Raw genomic sequence first — 14636 nt, 5'->3', positions numbered from 1 at the left:
CTGATGTGCCTAAACAGTGGAAACCCCTCAATTCTAACTCCAACACTAACCCCAACACACCCCTAACCCTAATCACAACCCTAACCCCAACACACCCGTAACCCTAATCTTAACCCTAATTCCAACCCTAACCCTAAGGTTATGTGCCCACGTTGCGGATTTGTGTGCGGATTTTTCCGCACCGTTTTTGAAAAATCTGCAGGTAAAACGCACTGTGCTTTACCTGCAGATTTACCGCGGATTCCCAGTGTTTTTTGTGTGGATTTCACCTGCAGATTCCTATTATGGAGCAGGTGTAAAACGCTGCGGAATCCGCACAAAGAATTGACATGCTGTGGAAAATACAACGCAGCGCTTCCGCGCTGTATTTTCCGCACCATGGGCACAGCGGATTTGGTTTTCCATAGGTTTACGTGGTACTGTAAACATGATGGAAAACTGCTACGAATCCGCAGCGCCCAATCCGCTGCGGATCCGCAGCGCCCAATCCGCTGCGGATCCGCAGCCAAATCCGCACCGTGTGCACATAGCCTAATTCTAACCCTAATTCCAGCCCTAGCCCTTATTCTAACCCTATCCCTAATTGTAACCCTAACCCTAACTGCAACCCTAACCCTTATTCTAACCCTAGCCCTAAGTGCCACCGTAGCCCTAATGGAAAAACAAAAATAAATATTTTCTGTATTTTATTATTGTCCCTACCTATGGGGGTGATAAAGGGGGGGGGTTTATTTACTATTTTTTTTTATTTTGATAAGTTCTATCACAGCGACCAAAATGTACAGGGAACAAATCTGCCGGCCGGCAGATTCGGCGGGCGCACTGTGCATGCGCCCGCCATTTTCCAAGATGGCGGCGCCCATGTGAGAAGACCGAAGACACCGGGACGGACACCGGGACTAGGTGTATGGGGGGGTGCGATCGGACAGCGGGGGGGGGGGGGTGCGGAGGGGAGAGGACAGGACTTAGGACAGGACGGAGGGGTACGGAACACTGACTGCGGCTGCAGATCGCCGCCGTCAGTCGGTGCGGGGGCCAGATCGGGGTCTCCAGCCATGGCCTATGCTATTGCAGCATCGGCCATGGCTGGATTGTAATATTTCACCAATTTTCATAGGTGAAATATTACAGATTGCTATGATTGGCTGTTTCACTTTCAACAGCCAATCGGAGCCATCGGAGCCACGAGGGGGCGAAGCCACCCCCCCTGGGCTGTAGTACCACTCCCCCTGTCCCTGCATGTCAGATGAAATTGGATTTAACCCTTTCACCCGGCCTGCAGGGACGCAATCCGACCATGACGCATATGCTGCATCACAGGTCGGATTGGCACAGGTTTTCATGACGCATACGCTGCGTCAAAGGTCGGGAAGGGGTTAAGTGACTTGTAATATAAAATAAAGCATTTATCTGTGAGCACTACTTTATAACTGTATTTTACCTGTAATGCACTCACCCTAAGTTTCTGCCTATATTGATACTGGAAACCATAAACCAGGTTGTTGACAACGCTCTTCCCAATTTGGTTAACAGAGTGTGAGGGCTTCCTCTTTATCCAAATTGGTGCCCTCAGATCATGATTGTGTGGTCCTGATGTTTGCCATGGCAGTTCATGACCAAATAGCAGCCTTACAGTCTGACTGCTGTAGTAATCTGTTCAGAAGTTAGAGGCATTTAGGTGGTAAAAATACACATTTTCATTTCTGTCTTGCCACTCTGCATTAATTCCTGTAAAGCACCTGAATGGTTAACAAACTAACTGACTGCAGTTTTCAATATGTCAGGGGTGCTGTTTTTAAAATGGTATCACTTTTGGGGGTTTTCTAATATATAGGACCCCTAAAGTCACTTCAAACATGGATAAGTCCTTAAAAAAAGAAATTGTGTAAATTTCCTTAAAAATATGAAAAATTGATGCTACATTTTTAAACCTCATAAAATGCTAACAAAACAAAATAACATTTTACAAATGGTGCTGATATAAAGCCGACACATGGGAAATGTTATTTATTAATGGTTCGCTGTGGTGTGACCATCTGGATTAAAGAGATAATCATTCAAATTTAAAAAAGTGCACATTTTTTAACATTTTACTAAAATTTTTGATACTTTTTATAAATAAACACAAAACATATTGACCTAGATTTACCATTATCATAAAGTATAATGTGTCATGAAAAAACAGTCTCAAAATCACTGGGATTCATTGAAGCGTTGCAGAGTTATTACCACATAAAGTGACACTGGTCAGATTTCAAAAATTTGGCTCCGTCACTAAGGGGTTAAATAAACTCATGGATGGCATTGTGTCTCGGGTGCTCTTTGGCTCCCTGAAAGCGATCTCAAACACCTGTGATCATTAGTTTGCCAGGTGAGTCCTATTAATGGAAAACTACAGGCCACAGGTTTCAAGCAATATGAGAAAGAACTAGTATCTCTCGGTGCCGAAAAGCGTCAAATAGTGCAATGCCTAAATGCTTAGGACACTGTATGAAGACATTAGATGTTTCACATAAACTTAAGTGTGATCATTGTACCGCAAAGAGGTTTGTGACTGATACAGAGCACAAAGGGGTTCTTGCAGATAAAGGCATAATGAGAAAGGTTTCTGCCAGACAAATTCAAAAGATTACGAGAGCAGCTTCTAAAATACCATTACAAAGCAGCATATGGGTATTTGAAGCAGCTGGTGCCTCTGGAGTCTCGTTTATCTCAAGGTGCAGGATCCTCCAGAAACTTGCATTTGAGCATAAATCTACTGTTCAGCCACCCCAAAACAGTGGACACGAGCAGAAATGGCTGTTGTGGGCCCAGATGTACATGAAGACTAATTTTAAAACCGTGCTGCTTACTGATTAGTGCCGTGCAACCCTTGATGGTCCAGATGGATGTTTGGGGGATTGCCGCAATGTCTCAACAAGGTTGCAGTGTCAGCAAGGCGGTGAGCCCACATCAAAGTTGCGACATGTCAGCTGTTTTGTACAGCTGACATGTGCGTGCAATAGCGGCATGTGGAATCGCGATCCACCCGCAGCTATTAACTAGTTAAATGCCGCTGTCAAACGCTGACAGCAGCATTTAACTAGCACTTCCAGCCATCGGGCCGGAAATGCGCGCTTCGCCGACCCCCATCATGTGATCGGGGGTCAAGATGCGTCGTTATGACAACCTGAGGTCTCCTTGAGACCTCTATGGTTTTTGATGCCGACTTGCTGTAAGCGCCACCCTGTGGTCGGCGCTCATAGCAAGCCTGTAATTCAGCTGCATAGGAGCGATCTGATGATCACTCCTATGTAGCTGAGCCGATTCAGTTGTGCCAGCTTCTAGCCTCCCATGGAGGCTATTGAAGGATGGCAAAAGTAAAAAAAAAAAAGTTTTAAAAAATATAAAAGTTTAAATCACCCCCCTTTCGCCCCATTCAAAATAAAACAATAAAAAAAATCAAACCTACACATATTTGGTATCGCCGCGTTCAGAATCGCCCGATCTATCAATTTAAAATAAAGGATTAACGTGATCGCTAAACGGCATACCGATAAAAATAATTGAAACGCCAGAATTACGTTTTTTTTGTTGCCGCAACTTAACTGGCGATCAAAAGAACGTATCTGCACAAAAGTGCTATCATTAAAAATGTCAGCTTGCCACGCAAAAAATAAGCCCTCACCCGACCCCAGACCACGAAAAATGGAGAAGCTACGGGTATTGGAAAATGGCGCAAATTTTTTTTTTTTTTTTTTTTTTTTTTTTTTTTTTTTAAGCAAAGTTTGGAATTTTTTTTCACCACCTAGATAAAAAATAACCTAGACATGTTTGGTGTCTATGAACTCGAAATGACCTGGAGAATCATAATGGCAGGTCAGTTTTAGCATTTAGTGAACCTAGCAAAAAAGCCAAACAAAAAAAAGTGTGGGACTGCACTTTTTTTGCAATTTCACCACACTTGGAGTTTTTTCCATGTTTTGTAGTGCAAGTTAATTCTTTTTTTTTTTTTTTTATATAATGATAGAACGGGCGATTCTGAACGCAGCGATACCCAATGTGTTTTTGTTTTTTTTATTTTAAATGGGGCAAAAGTGGGGTGATTTGAACTCTTATATTTAAATTTTAAAATTTATTTATTTATTTTTTTTAATATACTTTTGGCATGCTTCAATAGTCGCCATGAGAGACTACAAGCTGCCATAACTAGTTTGGCTTTGCCACATACAGGGGATGATCCAATCGCCTGTCTGTAGCAGAATTGCTGACTTGCTATGAGCGCCGACCATCAGGCGGTGCTCATAGCAATCCATCATTCACAGTCATAGAGGTCTGTAGGAGACCTCTGGTTGTCATGTCAACCCATTGGTGACCCGCAATCACGTGACTGGGGTCATCGATGGGCGGATTTCCGGCGCGATGCCTGGAAGCACGCGTTAAATGCCACTGTCAGTTTGACAGCGGCATTTAACAGGTTAATAACAGCTGACAGCTCTAAGAGTTCAAAACAGCTGACATGTGCTGCGAAAGATGTGGGCTCACCGCCGGAGACCTCATCAAAGGGGGAGACAGGACATGTGCCGTACATGTACGGCGCATGTCATAAAGGGGTTAATGTCATACATATGGTGATATTTAGGGTATGTGCACACGTCAGGATTTCTTGCAGAAATTTTCCTGACAAAATCCGGACGTTTCTGCCAGAAATCCACATGCGTTTTTTTGTTTTTTTTTGCGGAATTTATGCATTTTTTTTCCGGACACTCCAATTTCATGGGAAATCCGCAAAAAATCCACAAAAATAATGAACATGTTGCTTCTTTTTCCGGATTGCGTTTTTTTTACGGAAAAAAACTCAACATTTGCACAAATAATGCGGAATGCATTCTAAATGATAGGATGCCTAATATATGCGTTTTTTATGCGGTATTATAGCGTTTTTATATGGGAATTCCGCAAAAAAAAAACCTCCCAAAATCCGGAAGAAATCCTGACGTGTGCACATACCCTTACACTGATTCTGTGACAGATATTTCTTAAGGTACCGTCACATTTAGCGACGCTGCAGCGATCTAGACAACGATGCCGATGGCTGCAGCGTCGCTGTGTGGTCGCTGGAGAGCTGTCACACAGACAGCTCTCCAGCGACCAACGATGCCGAAGTCCCCGGGTAACCAGGGTAAACATCGGGTTACTAAGCGCAGGGCCGCGCTTAGTAACCCGATGTTTACCCTGGTTACCAGTGTAAATGTAAAAAAAAAAAAAAAAACACTACATACTTACATTCCGCGTCTGTCGGGTGCCCCGGCGTTCTGCTTCCCTGCACTGTAAGTGCCGGCCGTAAAGCAGAGCGGTGAAGGCACCGCTGTGCTCTGCTTTACGGCCGGCCGGCTCTGACACAGTGCAGGGAAGCAGAACGCCGGGGGACGCGACAGACGCGGAATGTAAGTATGTAGTGTTTGGGGGTTTTTTTACATTTACACTGGTAACCAGGGTAAACATCGGGTTACTAAGCGTGGCCCTGCGCTTAGTAACCCGATGTTTACCCTGGTTACCAGTGAAGACCTCGCTGAATCGGTGTCACACGCCGATTCAGCGATGTCAGCGGGAGATCCAGCGACGAAATAAGGTGCTGGCCTTCTAGCTCCGACCAACGATGTCACAGCAGCATCCAGATCGCTGCTGCGTGTCAAACACAACGATATCGCTATCCAGGACGCTGCAACGTCACGGATCGCTAGCGATATCGTTAAGTTGTTCAGTGTGAAGGTACCTTTATGCCCTATGAGTAAGGGTTAAGGTTATACCATTTGTTGTAGTCTTTTTAAACAAACAAACAAAAGATTACAGATCACGAATACAAACCTGTGTCGAGTCATAAAGGAAATTTCAGCTCATAAGGATGTAAAATTGTGAAGACCGCCTTGCACTATATTGGCAACAGAACAGTAATATAGAACTCAGAAGTGGTGTAGTAAGAAAAAAAAAAGGCTAGTCGTGTGTTTTGGTTTTTTTTTTGGTTTTTTTTTCTTTTCTGTTTCCTTTGCTTCAGCAGAGTAATTCGGATCTCTCAGGCAATTCGGGGAGATCAGAGACCAGGTTGGCATTATCAGTTTTCGATATAGCAGGGTTGAATATACCCCCTGTATCGTATCTAACCTCACCAGTCATTAGCTTTAAAGCAGATCTCCAAAAAATGAAGTTCCAATGTGAACATAGTTACATTTCTTTGTATGATTTATAATTATTTTTTAGACCTGGTGGAAGCCAAATTCATATATGTTTTATTGACCACAGGTAAACCCGTAAAGCTCAGTCCCAAGGCTGAGGAAGTAGCCACTTTCTTTGCAAAAATGTTGGACCATGAATATACTACGAAAGACATCTTCAGGAAGAACTTTTTTAAGGATTGGAAGAAGGTATTTTAGCAAAGTGTCTTTTTTTGTTTGTTTGTTTGTTTTTTTACAGTTTATTATTCTTTCCCAGACTTAATTTTCACAAAACAAACTTTCATAGGAAATGACTGTTGATGAGCGAAATCTCCTTACCAGCCTGAGCAAGTGTGACTTCAATGAGATGAGCAACTACTTCAAAGCCCAGTCTGAGGCCAGGAAACAAATGACAAAGGAGGAGAAACTGGTATTGAGACTTGGTGGGAGCTGTCTGCTTTGGGGGTCACTTTCCCTCCCTCTGTCTAAAGCATGTGCATCTGGATATCTTTCATACTCTTTTATGTGGGCTATTATACTATTATGATACTTTTATCATACTCTTATGTGACTGACCATTTTAAGGACTTTACTTAAACCATCCAAACACTCTTCCACAATTAGTTTCAAGATATGGGACTATTCTGGAAAAATGAAATTAGATTCACACGCTGCCAAAAGTGTTGGCACTCTTGAAATTGTTCCAAAATATTTAATTATTTCTCCCTGTTAATTATTTCAATTAAACATGTTTTGTTATACAAATGTTTATTTTCTTTGTGTGTATTGGAACAACACAAAAAGGCAAATTGGACATGATTTCACGCACAACCCCAAAAAACAGGCCTGACAAAATTTTGTGTATATCATATTAAAATATATATATTTTATATAATTTTTTTGTGCAGAAAATCAAAGAGGAAAATGAACGGTTGGTTGCGGAATATGGCTTTTGCGTAATGGATAACCATAAAGAAAGGATCGCTAACTTCAGGATAGAACCCCCAGGCTTGTTTAGAGGAAGGGGAAACCATCCGAAAATGGGCAAGCTAAAAAGGAGAATTATGCCAGAACACATCATCATTAACTGCAGCAAGTAAGTCATGGAATGGAGCAGTTTGTCTATTGACACAGAAGTGCTAAAGAAAATGAATTGACATTCGGTCATGCTTTGATTGTGAAGATGGAATATAATTTTGGAGGCGAGAGAGACTCAATATCGAACCACAAACTGTTGTGTTCAGCTTGGGTCTTGTAACTCTATGTAAAGAATTAGATTTTAATTTCCAGAAAAAGTTTTAAAACCTTTATTGTGTCTTAGAAATTCCAAGGTTCCCACTCCTCCTTCTGGTCACAAGTGGAAAGAGGTTCGACATGACAATAAGGTCACCTGGTTGGTGTCCTGGACTGAAAACATTCAGGGATCCATCAAATATATAATGCTAAACCCCAGTTCCCGCATTAAGGTAATTGTGGCGCTTTTTAATACATCTGTCTGTTTTATAGAAAATGTGGGATGCTCATTGTACACGTTGGCTAGGGACATGACCACTTCTGGCTTCTAGTGGACCCTTGTGACTACTTTTGTGCTAGTTTTTGCCTGTCCGTGGCTATACTTGAGCGTTTACAGCTTTAAGACCGTTTGCTTCATGTATGATGTTGTTGGAAGGAGGTTTGATGATATAACCTCTTCCCGATCTAGGTAAAATTTGTCTTTACCTTGTTTACTGACTTGCCTTTATCAGGGAGAGAAAGACTGGCAGAAATATGAGACGGCCCGCAGGCTCAAGAAATGCGTGGAAAAGATTCGTAACACATACCGAGAAGACTGGAAATCCAAGGAGATGAAGGCCAGGCAGAGATCTGTTGCACTGTACTTTATAGACAAGGTGTGTAGTGGTGATATAGCCTATAAAATGCGGGCATCCAGCAATAGGGGTCCTGGTTTGTTTCACTCATTACTTATAATTTAGCCCACCAATACATTCTGAAAGGGAAGTTTACTTTTTACTGGAGCTTTTTAGTTTTTTGGGTTTTTTTTTTGTTATATATTAACATGTGCTATTTGTATTTCTAGCTGGCTTTGAGAGCTGGTAATGAAAAGGAAGAAGGGGAAACTGCTGACACTGTAGGCTGCTGCTCTTTGCGAGTAGAGCACATAAAGCTTTACCCAGAATTGGACAAACAGGAGTACGTGGTAGAGTTTGATTTCCCCGGTAAAGATTCCATCCGTTACTACAATAAGGTGCCAGTGGAAAAGAGGGTATGTTGTAGTTTAGTTGTTTTTGTCTTGTTTGTACTGTGACGTGTCTGAACACTTTATGACCGGAGCACGTTGCTCTATATTCATATTTATGTATCCATTCTGCATCAGGTCTTCAAGAATCTCCAGCTTTTCATGGAAAACAAGCAAAGAGAAGATGACTTGTTCGACAGGCTCAATGTAAGTGTTCATTTTGGCAAACCTTCTAATCCTATTATCAATTTGAAAATAACTCAAGGGCATGGTGTTTGGATGTATTTTTCTCCCTTATCTTATTATAAAAGTGCAATTTTTTTAAGGTGTTTTTAAGAACATTTTTCTTCAAAATTATTAAACTTTTTTTTTTTTTTCTCTCCTCCTTCCCACTCACTAGACTAGTATTTTAAATAAGCATCTCCAAGATCTCATGGATGGACTCACAGCCAAAGTGTTCAGGACATACAACGCCTCTATCACCCTGCAGCAGCAGCTGAAGGAGCTCACCAACTGTACGGGCAATGTATATTGTCTGAGTGTGATGCATGATGTCATGATACATGTTGTTGTTATTTATTTATTTAGCACCATTGATTCCATGGAGGCTGTACATGAGAAGGGGTTACTTACAAGTTACAGATATCACTTACAGTAAAGAAACTAACTACATGTTAGAAGTGGATTCACCTAGATTAGCTGTCAGATAAATGAGGGGAAAAACCAGCAGCAATTGTAGTTAACCTCATGCACACTGGCATTTATAGTATAAAGAGGTCTGTCTAGTGCTGATTTTAATGATAATCTAGTTCTTACTTAATAATCTTTATTTTTTATGTAGTGCCAACATATTCCGCAGCACTTTACAGTTTGCACACATTATCATCGCTGTCCCTATTGGGGCTCACAATCTAAATTCCCTATCCGTATGCCTTAATTATAAGTATGTATCATTTGGATGACGCTTCACTGGGAAAGACCTGTCATCTTCTGCCTATTTTATGCGTTATGTAGGCCCATATTTGCCGACTGAGTGTACCTGATTTTTCCCCCTTGTGTCTTAGACAAAATTGACTGTTATCACAGTCCCCCATTGCAACCAAACTGCAGCCTTTAACCCCTTTAAAACGGAGCCCTTTTTTGTTTCACATTTGCTTTTCACTCCCCTGTTTTTGTTTTATTTTGAATGGGGCAAAAGGGGGGGTCACTAGAGGAGACTAGAGGCTGCCATAACTTGATCGGCTCTGCTACATACAGGCGATGATCAGATCACCTGTATGTAGCAGAGTTGCTGACTTGCTATGAGCGCCGACCCCCGGGTGGCGCTCATAGCAAGCCGGCAATGACAGCCATAGATGTCTGTAGGAGACCTCTGGTTGTCATGACAACCCGTCGGTGACCCACAATCACGTGACAGTGTCAGTGATGAGTGGATTTCCGGCCCGGTGGCCGGAAGCGCTCATTAAATGCCGCGATTCCACCTGCAGTTGTTCCGGGCACATGTCAGCTGTTCAAAACAGCTGGCGTGTCGAGAAAGATGTGGTCTCAGTGCTGGAGCCCACATCAAAGGGGGAGACACGACGTGCAGTACTAGTACGGCGCATGTCGTGAAGGGGTTAACTGTAATTGCCCTGATAGAATAGACAGAAATGTCCTCACCTGGTCATGGGCTTTAGAAGACCAGTTACTTGGTCCAAATGTTGCTGCTCTCGCTAGACTCGCCTGCACCTCAGTCTAGTGCCTCTGGCCGTGAGATATGGCTCCCTCTTTCCTTGTATATAAATCTAGCCTTTATTATCCTCATTGCTTCTCTGTACTGGAAGAAAACGCCCACTAACACGACTTAATATGCATAAGAATAGCAGTTGTGGGGGCATATTTAAAAAACAAAAACAAAAGCCCCACAAATGCCAGAGTCAGGAAGACAGGCACATTATAACCACGTAAAAGAATTACATATTAATGACCATGTCCTCTATAAACAGTTCACTGTACAGGTATCTCTTATAATATAGCAATTACTGTACGCTTTGATCTGTAACTGTTTTGTCTTGGTTCTTTGCAGCGGATGATAATATTCCTGCCAAAATATTGTCTTATAATCGTGCAAACAGAGCTGTGGCTATCTTGTGTAACCATCAGCGTGCTCCTCCTAAGACCTTTGAAAAATCTATGCTGACCTTACAGTCCAAGGTAATGTATTGTGAAAGCGATCACCTGGACGCTGCACAATTACTCATGATGTGGCTATGAATCTTGATTTTTATTTTTATTTTTTTGCTTTTAGATTGATGCCAAAAAAGATCAACTGTTAGATGCACGTCGCGAGCTTAAAAGCTCTAAAGCAGACGCCAAGGTCAAGCGTGATGAAAAGACCAAAAAGTATGTGTTTGTGGAGGTGTTCTATTTTCTCATTTCTTAATCTCCCATTTGATATTAAATGAGACGAGAAGTTGTATAATCAACCTTTAAAAAAAAAATTTGTCCAGGTTTAGCACAAAAGTCAGCAGTCTCTCTGTGACTCCCAACTTATGAATCCTCTCACTGCGCATAGTGCACACTGTTGGGATTCTCTGGCGGTGGTGAATTGGGATTCAAGTGAATTGAGCAAGGCCTTGCATTGTCTAGTCGGAATGTTGCCAGGAGTATGCATAGCACATGACTGCCTGGTCTTGCTGCCAGCACTACAGAATCCTGGCGGGCGCACTTTGCGCAATGTGAGGATTCACAACTCTGCAGCTGAAAGTGTGACTTCAGATTTTTGTGCCAAACCTGGATAACTCCCTTTAATTTTTCAAAATCCTTCTTAGTTTTCAATTTCTTACATTTTTTTAAGATCTTTGTGAATTAGTTTTTTTTTTTTTTATTCACAACAGCAATCTGTTGTCTAACTGATGCAGATTCTGAGTTCAATACACAACCCTGCTCCTCTTGTTGGCTGTACTCGGGATGTTTTTTTCACCTTTTACACAAATATAAACCGTTTGGGGCTGATCCATCAAGCAGCTTACACAAGGTTTTTGGGAAGGTAAAACTGTTTAAAATGTTGCGACTTTTGGTGCTTTTTACACCAGCTCCACCAACTTTCTGAAGAGTAGGCAGAGCTTAATCGAAAGAGGGCATAGCAGAGCGCACACAACACCTATCATACTAATGTAACCACAATCGCCGGTGTTCATAGGAGATGGTGATTCTCCTTATACATAACAGTGATGATGCGCTGCTATGTATAGCACAAGTGATCAGACGATCAGAGTTTCAAGTCCTCTGATTTGAATGTGTTTTTAACTATTTAATAATCCCCTCATGCCCCCTTTTTTCCATTAAAAATAAAACATTTAAAAAAATACATGTTTGAGATCGCTGCGTTCGTGAAAGGCTGATCTATTAAAATATAACGTAAATTAATCCGATCAGTAGACGGTGTAACAAGAAAGGAAAAAAAAAATCAAAACTACAGAATTATTTTTTGGGGGCGCCGCCTATCAAAACATCGGATCGGTAAAAAATGTCAGCTCAGGGTGCAAAAAAACAAGGCCTCATCCAGCTCTCGATCCCAAAAAATGAATGTGTTGCGTGGCTCAGATAATGGTGACACAAACAAAAAAAAAAAAAAAAGTGAAATTAAATTTTTTTCAGCAGTACAACTCCTCCCTATAAAAACAGCCCTCATACAGGTATATGGAACAGAAAAATAAGTTATGGCTCTTGGAAGAAGAGGAGTTTAAAAAAAAAAAAAAAAAAAAAAAAAGTAAACAAAAAAATCGCCTGGGCTCGAAGGAGTAAAACTAATATTCGATATTCATCTAAACAGGCTTCTTGAAAGCAAGAAGAAAGCGGTACAGAGGATAGAGGAGCAGCTGATGAAGTTGGAGGTTCAAGCCACAGACAGAGAAGAGAATAAACAGATCGCTCTAGGAACCTCCAAACTCAATTACTTGGACCCAAGAATCTCTGTAGCCTGGTAGGACTCTTGTCTTGATTATAGCTGCTGGTATTTTATACATTTGTGACTTGATGTGTTTTATTAGGATTTCCAAGAGATTTGTGAACAGCTTGGCATTCTATTTATTCTATTCATTGCTTCCCGTTGGGGGGGGTCAAGAGTTCCTACTGCCTAGTAGTGATCACTGATGGCCTGGATCCACTAGAGATCTTGCTGAGCTGTGTGGTCGGGTTTCAGCAGTAATCTGAGCTCATGGTGGTGTCATTGCAACACCCATAATAATTTAAATAATAGAAAAAAGTCTTTCTAACTGTAGTAACGATTTCTGATCTTCTTCCCATCAGGTGTAAGAAGTATGGTATTCCTATTGAAAAAATCTACAACAAAACTCAGAGAGAGAAGTTTGCATGGGCTATCGACATGGCGGAGGATGACTTTGAATTTTAATGCGAGAGACAATGTTTGTTTTATAATTTTGTTTTAATTATTTTATTTTAAGCCTGGATGTCACCTCAGATAGGGATTTTTATTAGAGAGCTGTGAGCCTTACCTTTTATCAACCTTTATTTTAAGATGGGAAGGGGATATGCAGCAGATTAAGGGGGAAAAAGAGATGTAAAAAAAAAAATCCCCCCACAAAGACTAGAGCCTGCTTGATAATTGGATAATATCCCCATGCTGCCTTCAGTATTGTCCCATGGACAAGGAGTATATACATATGTACAAAATGGGATATCTGAAATTGTGATGTTTGTTTTTTGCTTTTAGGGCTTTTAAGATGGGAGGTTTTCACCAGGCATAAAAAAATCCGCTTTTCAAAAAAGTCTGTATTATAGAGTTAAGAAAATATCCTGTGTGTTTTTACAGTTAAGATTTTTTTTTCAATAACTTCTATTTTAATAGAAAATATAAACTTACCCTTCCCTTTCATCTGAACATATCCCCTTACCCTGGTTACACTGAAGAACTGAAGAGGGGCCTGTTATGTGGCAGCTCAGGGGGTCTGTGTGACTCCTGTTTTTTTTTTCCCAGTAATCGTGAAACTATATTCAAGCCAATCCATGTGCTTGGTTTGGAGACTTGCATAAAATGTGATTCTGTTAGATATCTGAAAGGGGAAATTTTTCTGAATATTTTTATTTTATTTTTTTTATAAATGTGAACTTTTTTTGCCCAATTTTATCCATTTTACCATTATTTCAAGTATTTAATCCTTTTTATCTTGTTAAGAAAAAAATTTAACTGTTGTACTATTGTAAGACATCTGAATTAATTTCAGCAAATTTTACCACAGAATTTTATTTAATGTGAAGAGTAACTTTCTAGAAGTGCAATGAAGACCAAACATGTAGCCTTTTTATAAACAAAGAAAAAAAAAAGCATTACTGTCAGACTAAACACGGTGCCGCAGGTATGTGGCAATCCCTCTTTGTTCTATGGGGTATTCAAGTTCTATCTATCGAATGTCATTTGGGAGCCTGTCTGAGAGGCCGAGATGTTGATGGCAAGACTTGATTTACGATTTAAGATAATGGGTTGATTGGAAGAAATTGTGTGTTAGAAACATTTTACTTGAATGCAATTACACTATCGATGTCCTCATGTTTAGAACATCAGTTGCAAAAGATTGGTGCGTTTTTGTGCAGATTGCTTGAAAAAATAATGCCCTGTAAACAAATTTGTGAGTTTGTTTTGCCTAGAATGCTTTTTAATATTTTTTTTTTTCTAAATATAAAAGCAAATGTTCAGAACAGTCCTTTCCTTTTGGACATTTCCCCTCCTATCTTCTATTTTTATCATGAATTGCCATTAACTTGAGTGTAGGTTATTTAAAATAAAACCCTACAACTTGGATTTGCCTGCGTGTCTTTATTTGTATTAATAATCCAGCTTTGGATTAAAACCGAGCCAACAAAATAGAAGTGATGGTTACAAGGCTGTATGACCTGTACAGGTGACACTAGTCTGACGACCTATCGGACTGTCGGCTGATCTTTGCCTGCAGAAGACATGGGTACTGGTACTAAATGAAGGAACACAATTGCATATGACCAACATAGCCAATTTATTTCATGAGACAATAAAGCACAAAATGACAAAGAAGTACATATACAGTGATATCGAAACACAGGTAGACAAAAAAGGATAAACCTGTATATACACCTGTACATAATGTAAGGCAGTGACCCCTGTCACAGCCAGGGGGCGCTGTATGGGCTACTCAGGATACGCTTGGAGGCGTAATTGTTAAGGTGAGATAGGG

General features: G+C 40.8%; 1 protein-coding gene across 2 annotated transcripts in view; it reads left to right on the top strand.

Moving 5' to 3' along the window:
• TOP1 (DNA topoisomerase I) overlaps window positions 1-14227 on the top strand; it is a 56323-nt gene extending 42096 nt beyond the window's left edge. For both annotated transcript variants that reach the window (XM_077251521.1, XM_077251522.1), the window contains 12 exons: window positions 6280-6401; window positions 6499-6621; window positions 7100-7287; window positions 7513-7657; window positions 7937-8080; window positions 8269-8454; window positions 8566-8634; window positions 8828-8942; window positions 10493-10620; window positions 10715-10809; window positions 12242-12391; window positions 12718-14227. In XM_077251521.1, coding sequence (XP_077107636.1) covers window positions 6280-6401; window positions 6499-6621; window positions 7100-7287; window positions 7513-7657; window positions 7937-8080; window positions 8269-8454; window positions 8566-8634; window positions 8828-8942; window positions 10493-10620; window positions 10715-10809; window positions 12242-12391; window positions 12718-12820 — 1568 coding nt within the window. In that variant the 3' untranslated portion in view covers window positions 12821-14227. The remainder of the gene's footprint in view (window positions 1-6279; window positions 6402-6498; window positions 6622-7099; window positions 7288-7512; window positions 7658-7936; window positions 8081-8268; window positions 8455-8565; window positions 8635-8827; window positions 8943-10492; window positions 10621-10714; window positions 10810-12241; window positions 12392-12717) is intronic.
• Window positions 14228-14636: the final 409 nt, after the last annotated feature.

This window comes from Ranitomeya variabilis, chromosome 4, assembly GCF_051348905.1.
Source record: "Ranitomeya variabilis isolate aRanVar5 chromosome 4, aRanVar5.hap1, whole genome shotgun sequence".
NCBI lineage: Eukaryota > Metazoa > Chordata > Amphibia > Anura > Dendrobatidae > Ranitomeya > Ranitomeya variabilis.
The sequence above is the reverse complement of the archived record's forward strand: the minus strand, read 5'-3'. Positions and strand labels throughout refer to the sequence as shown.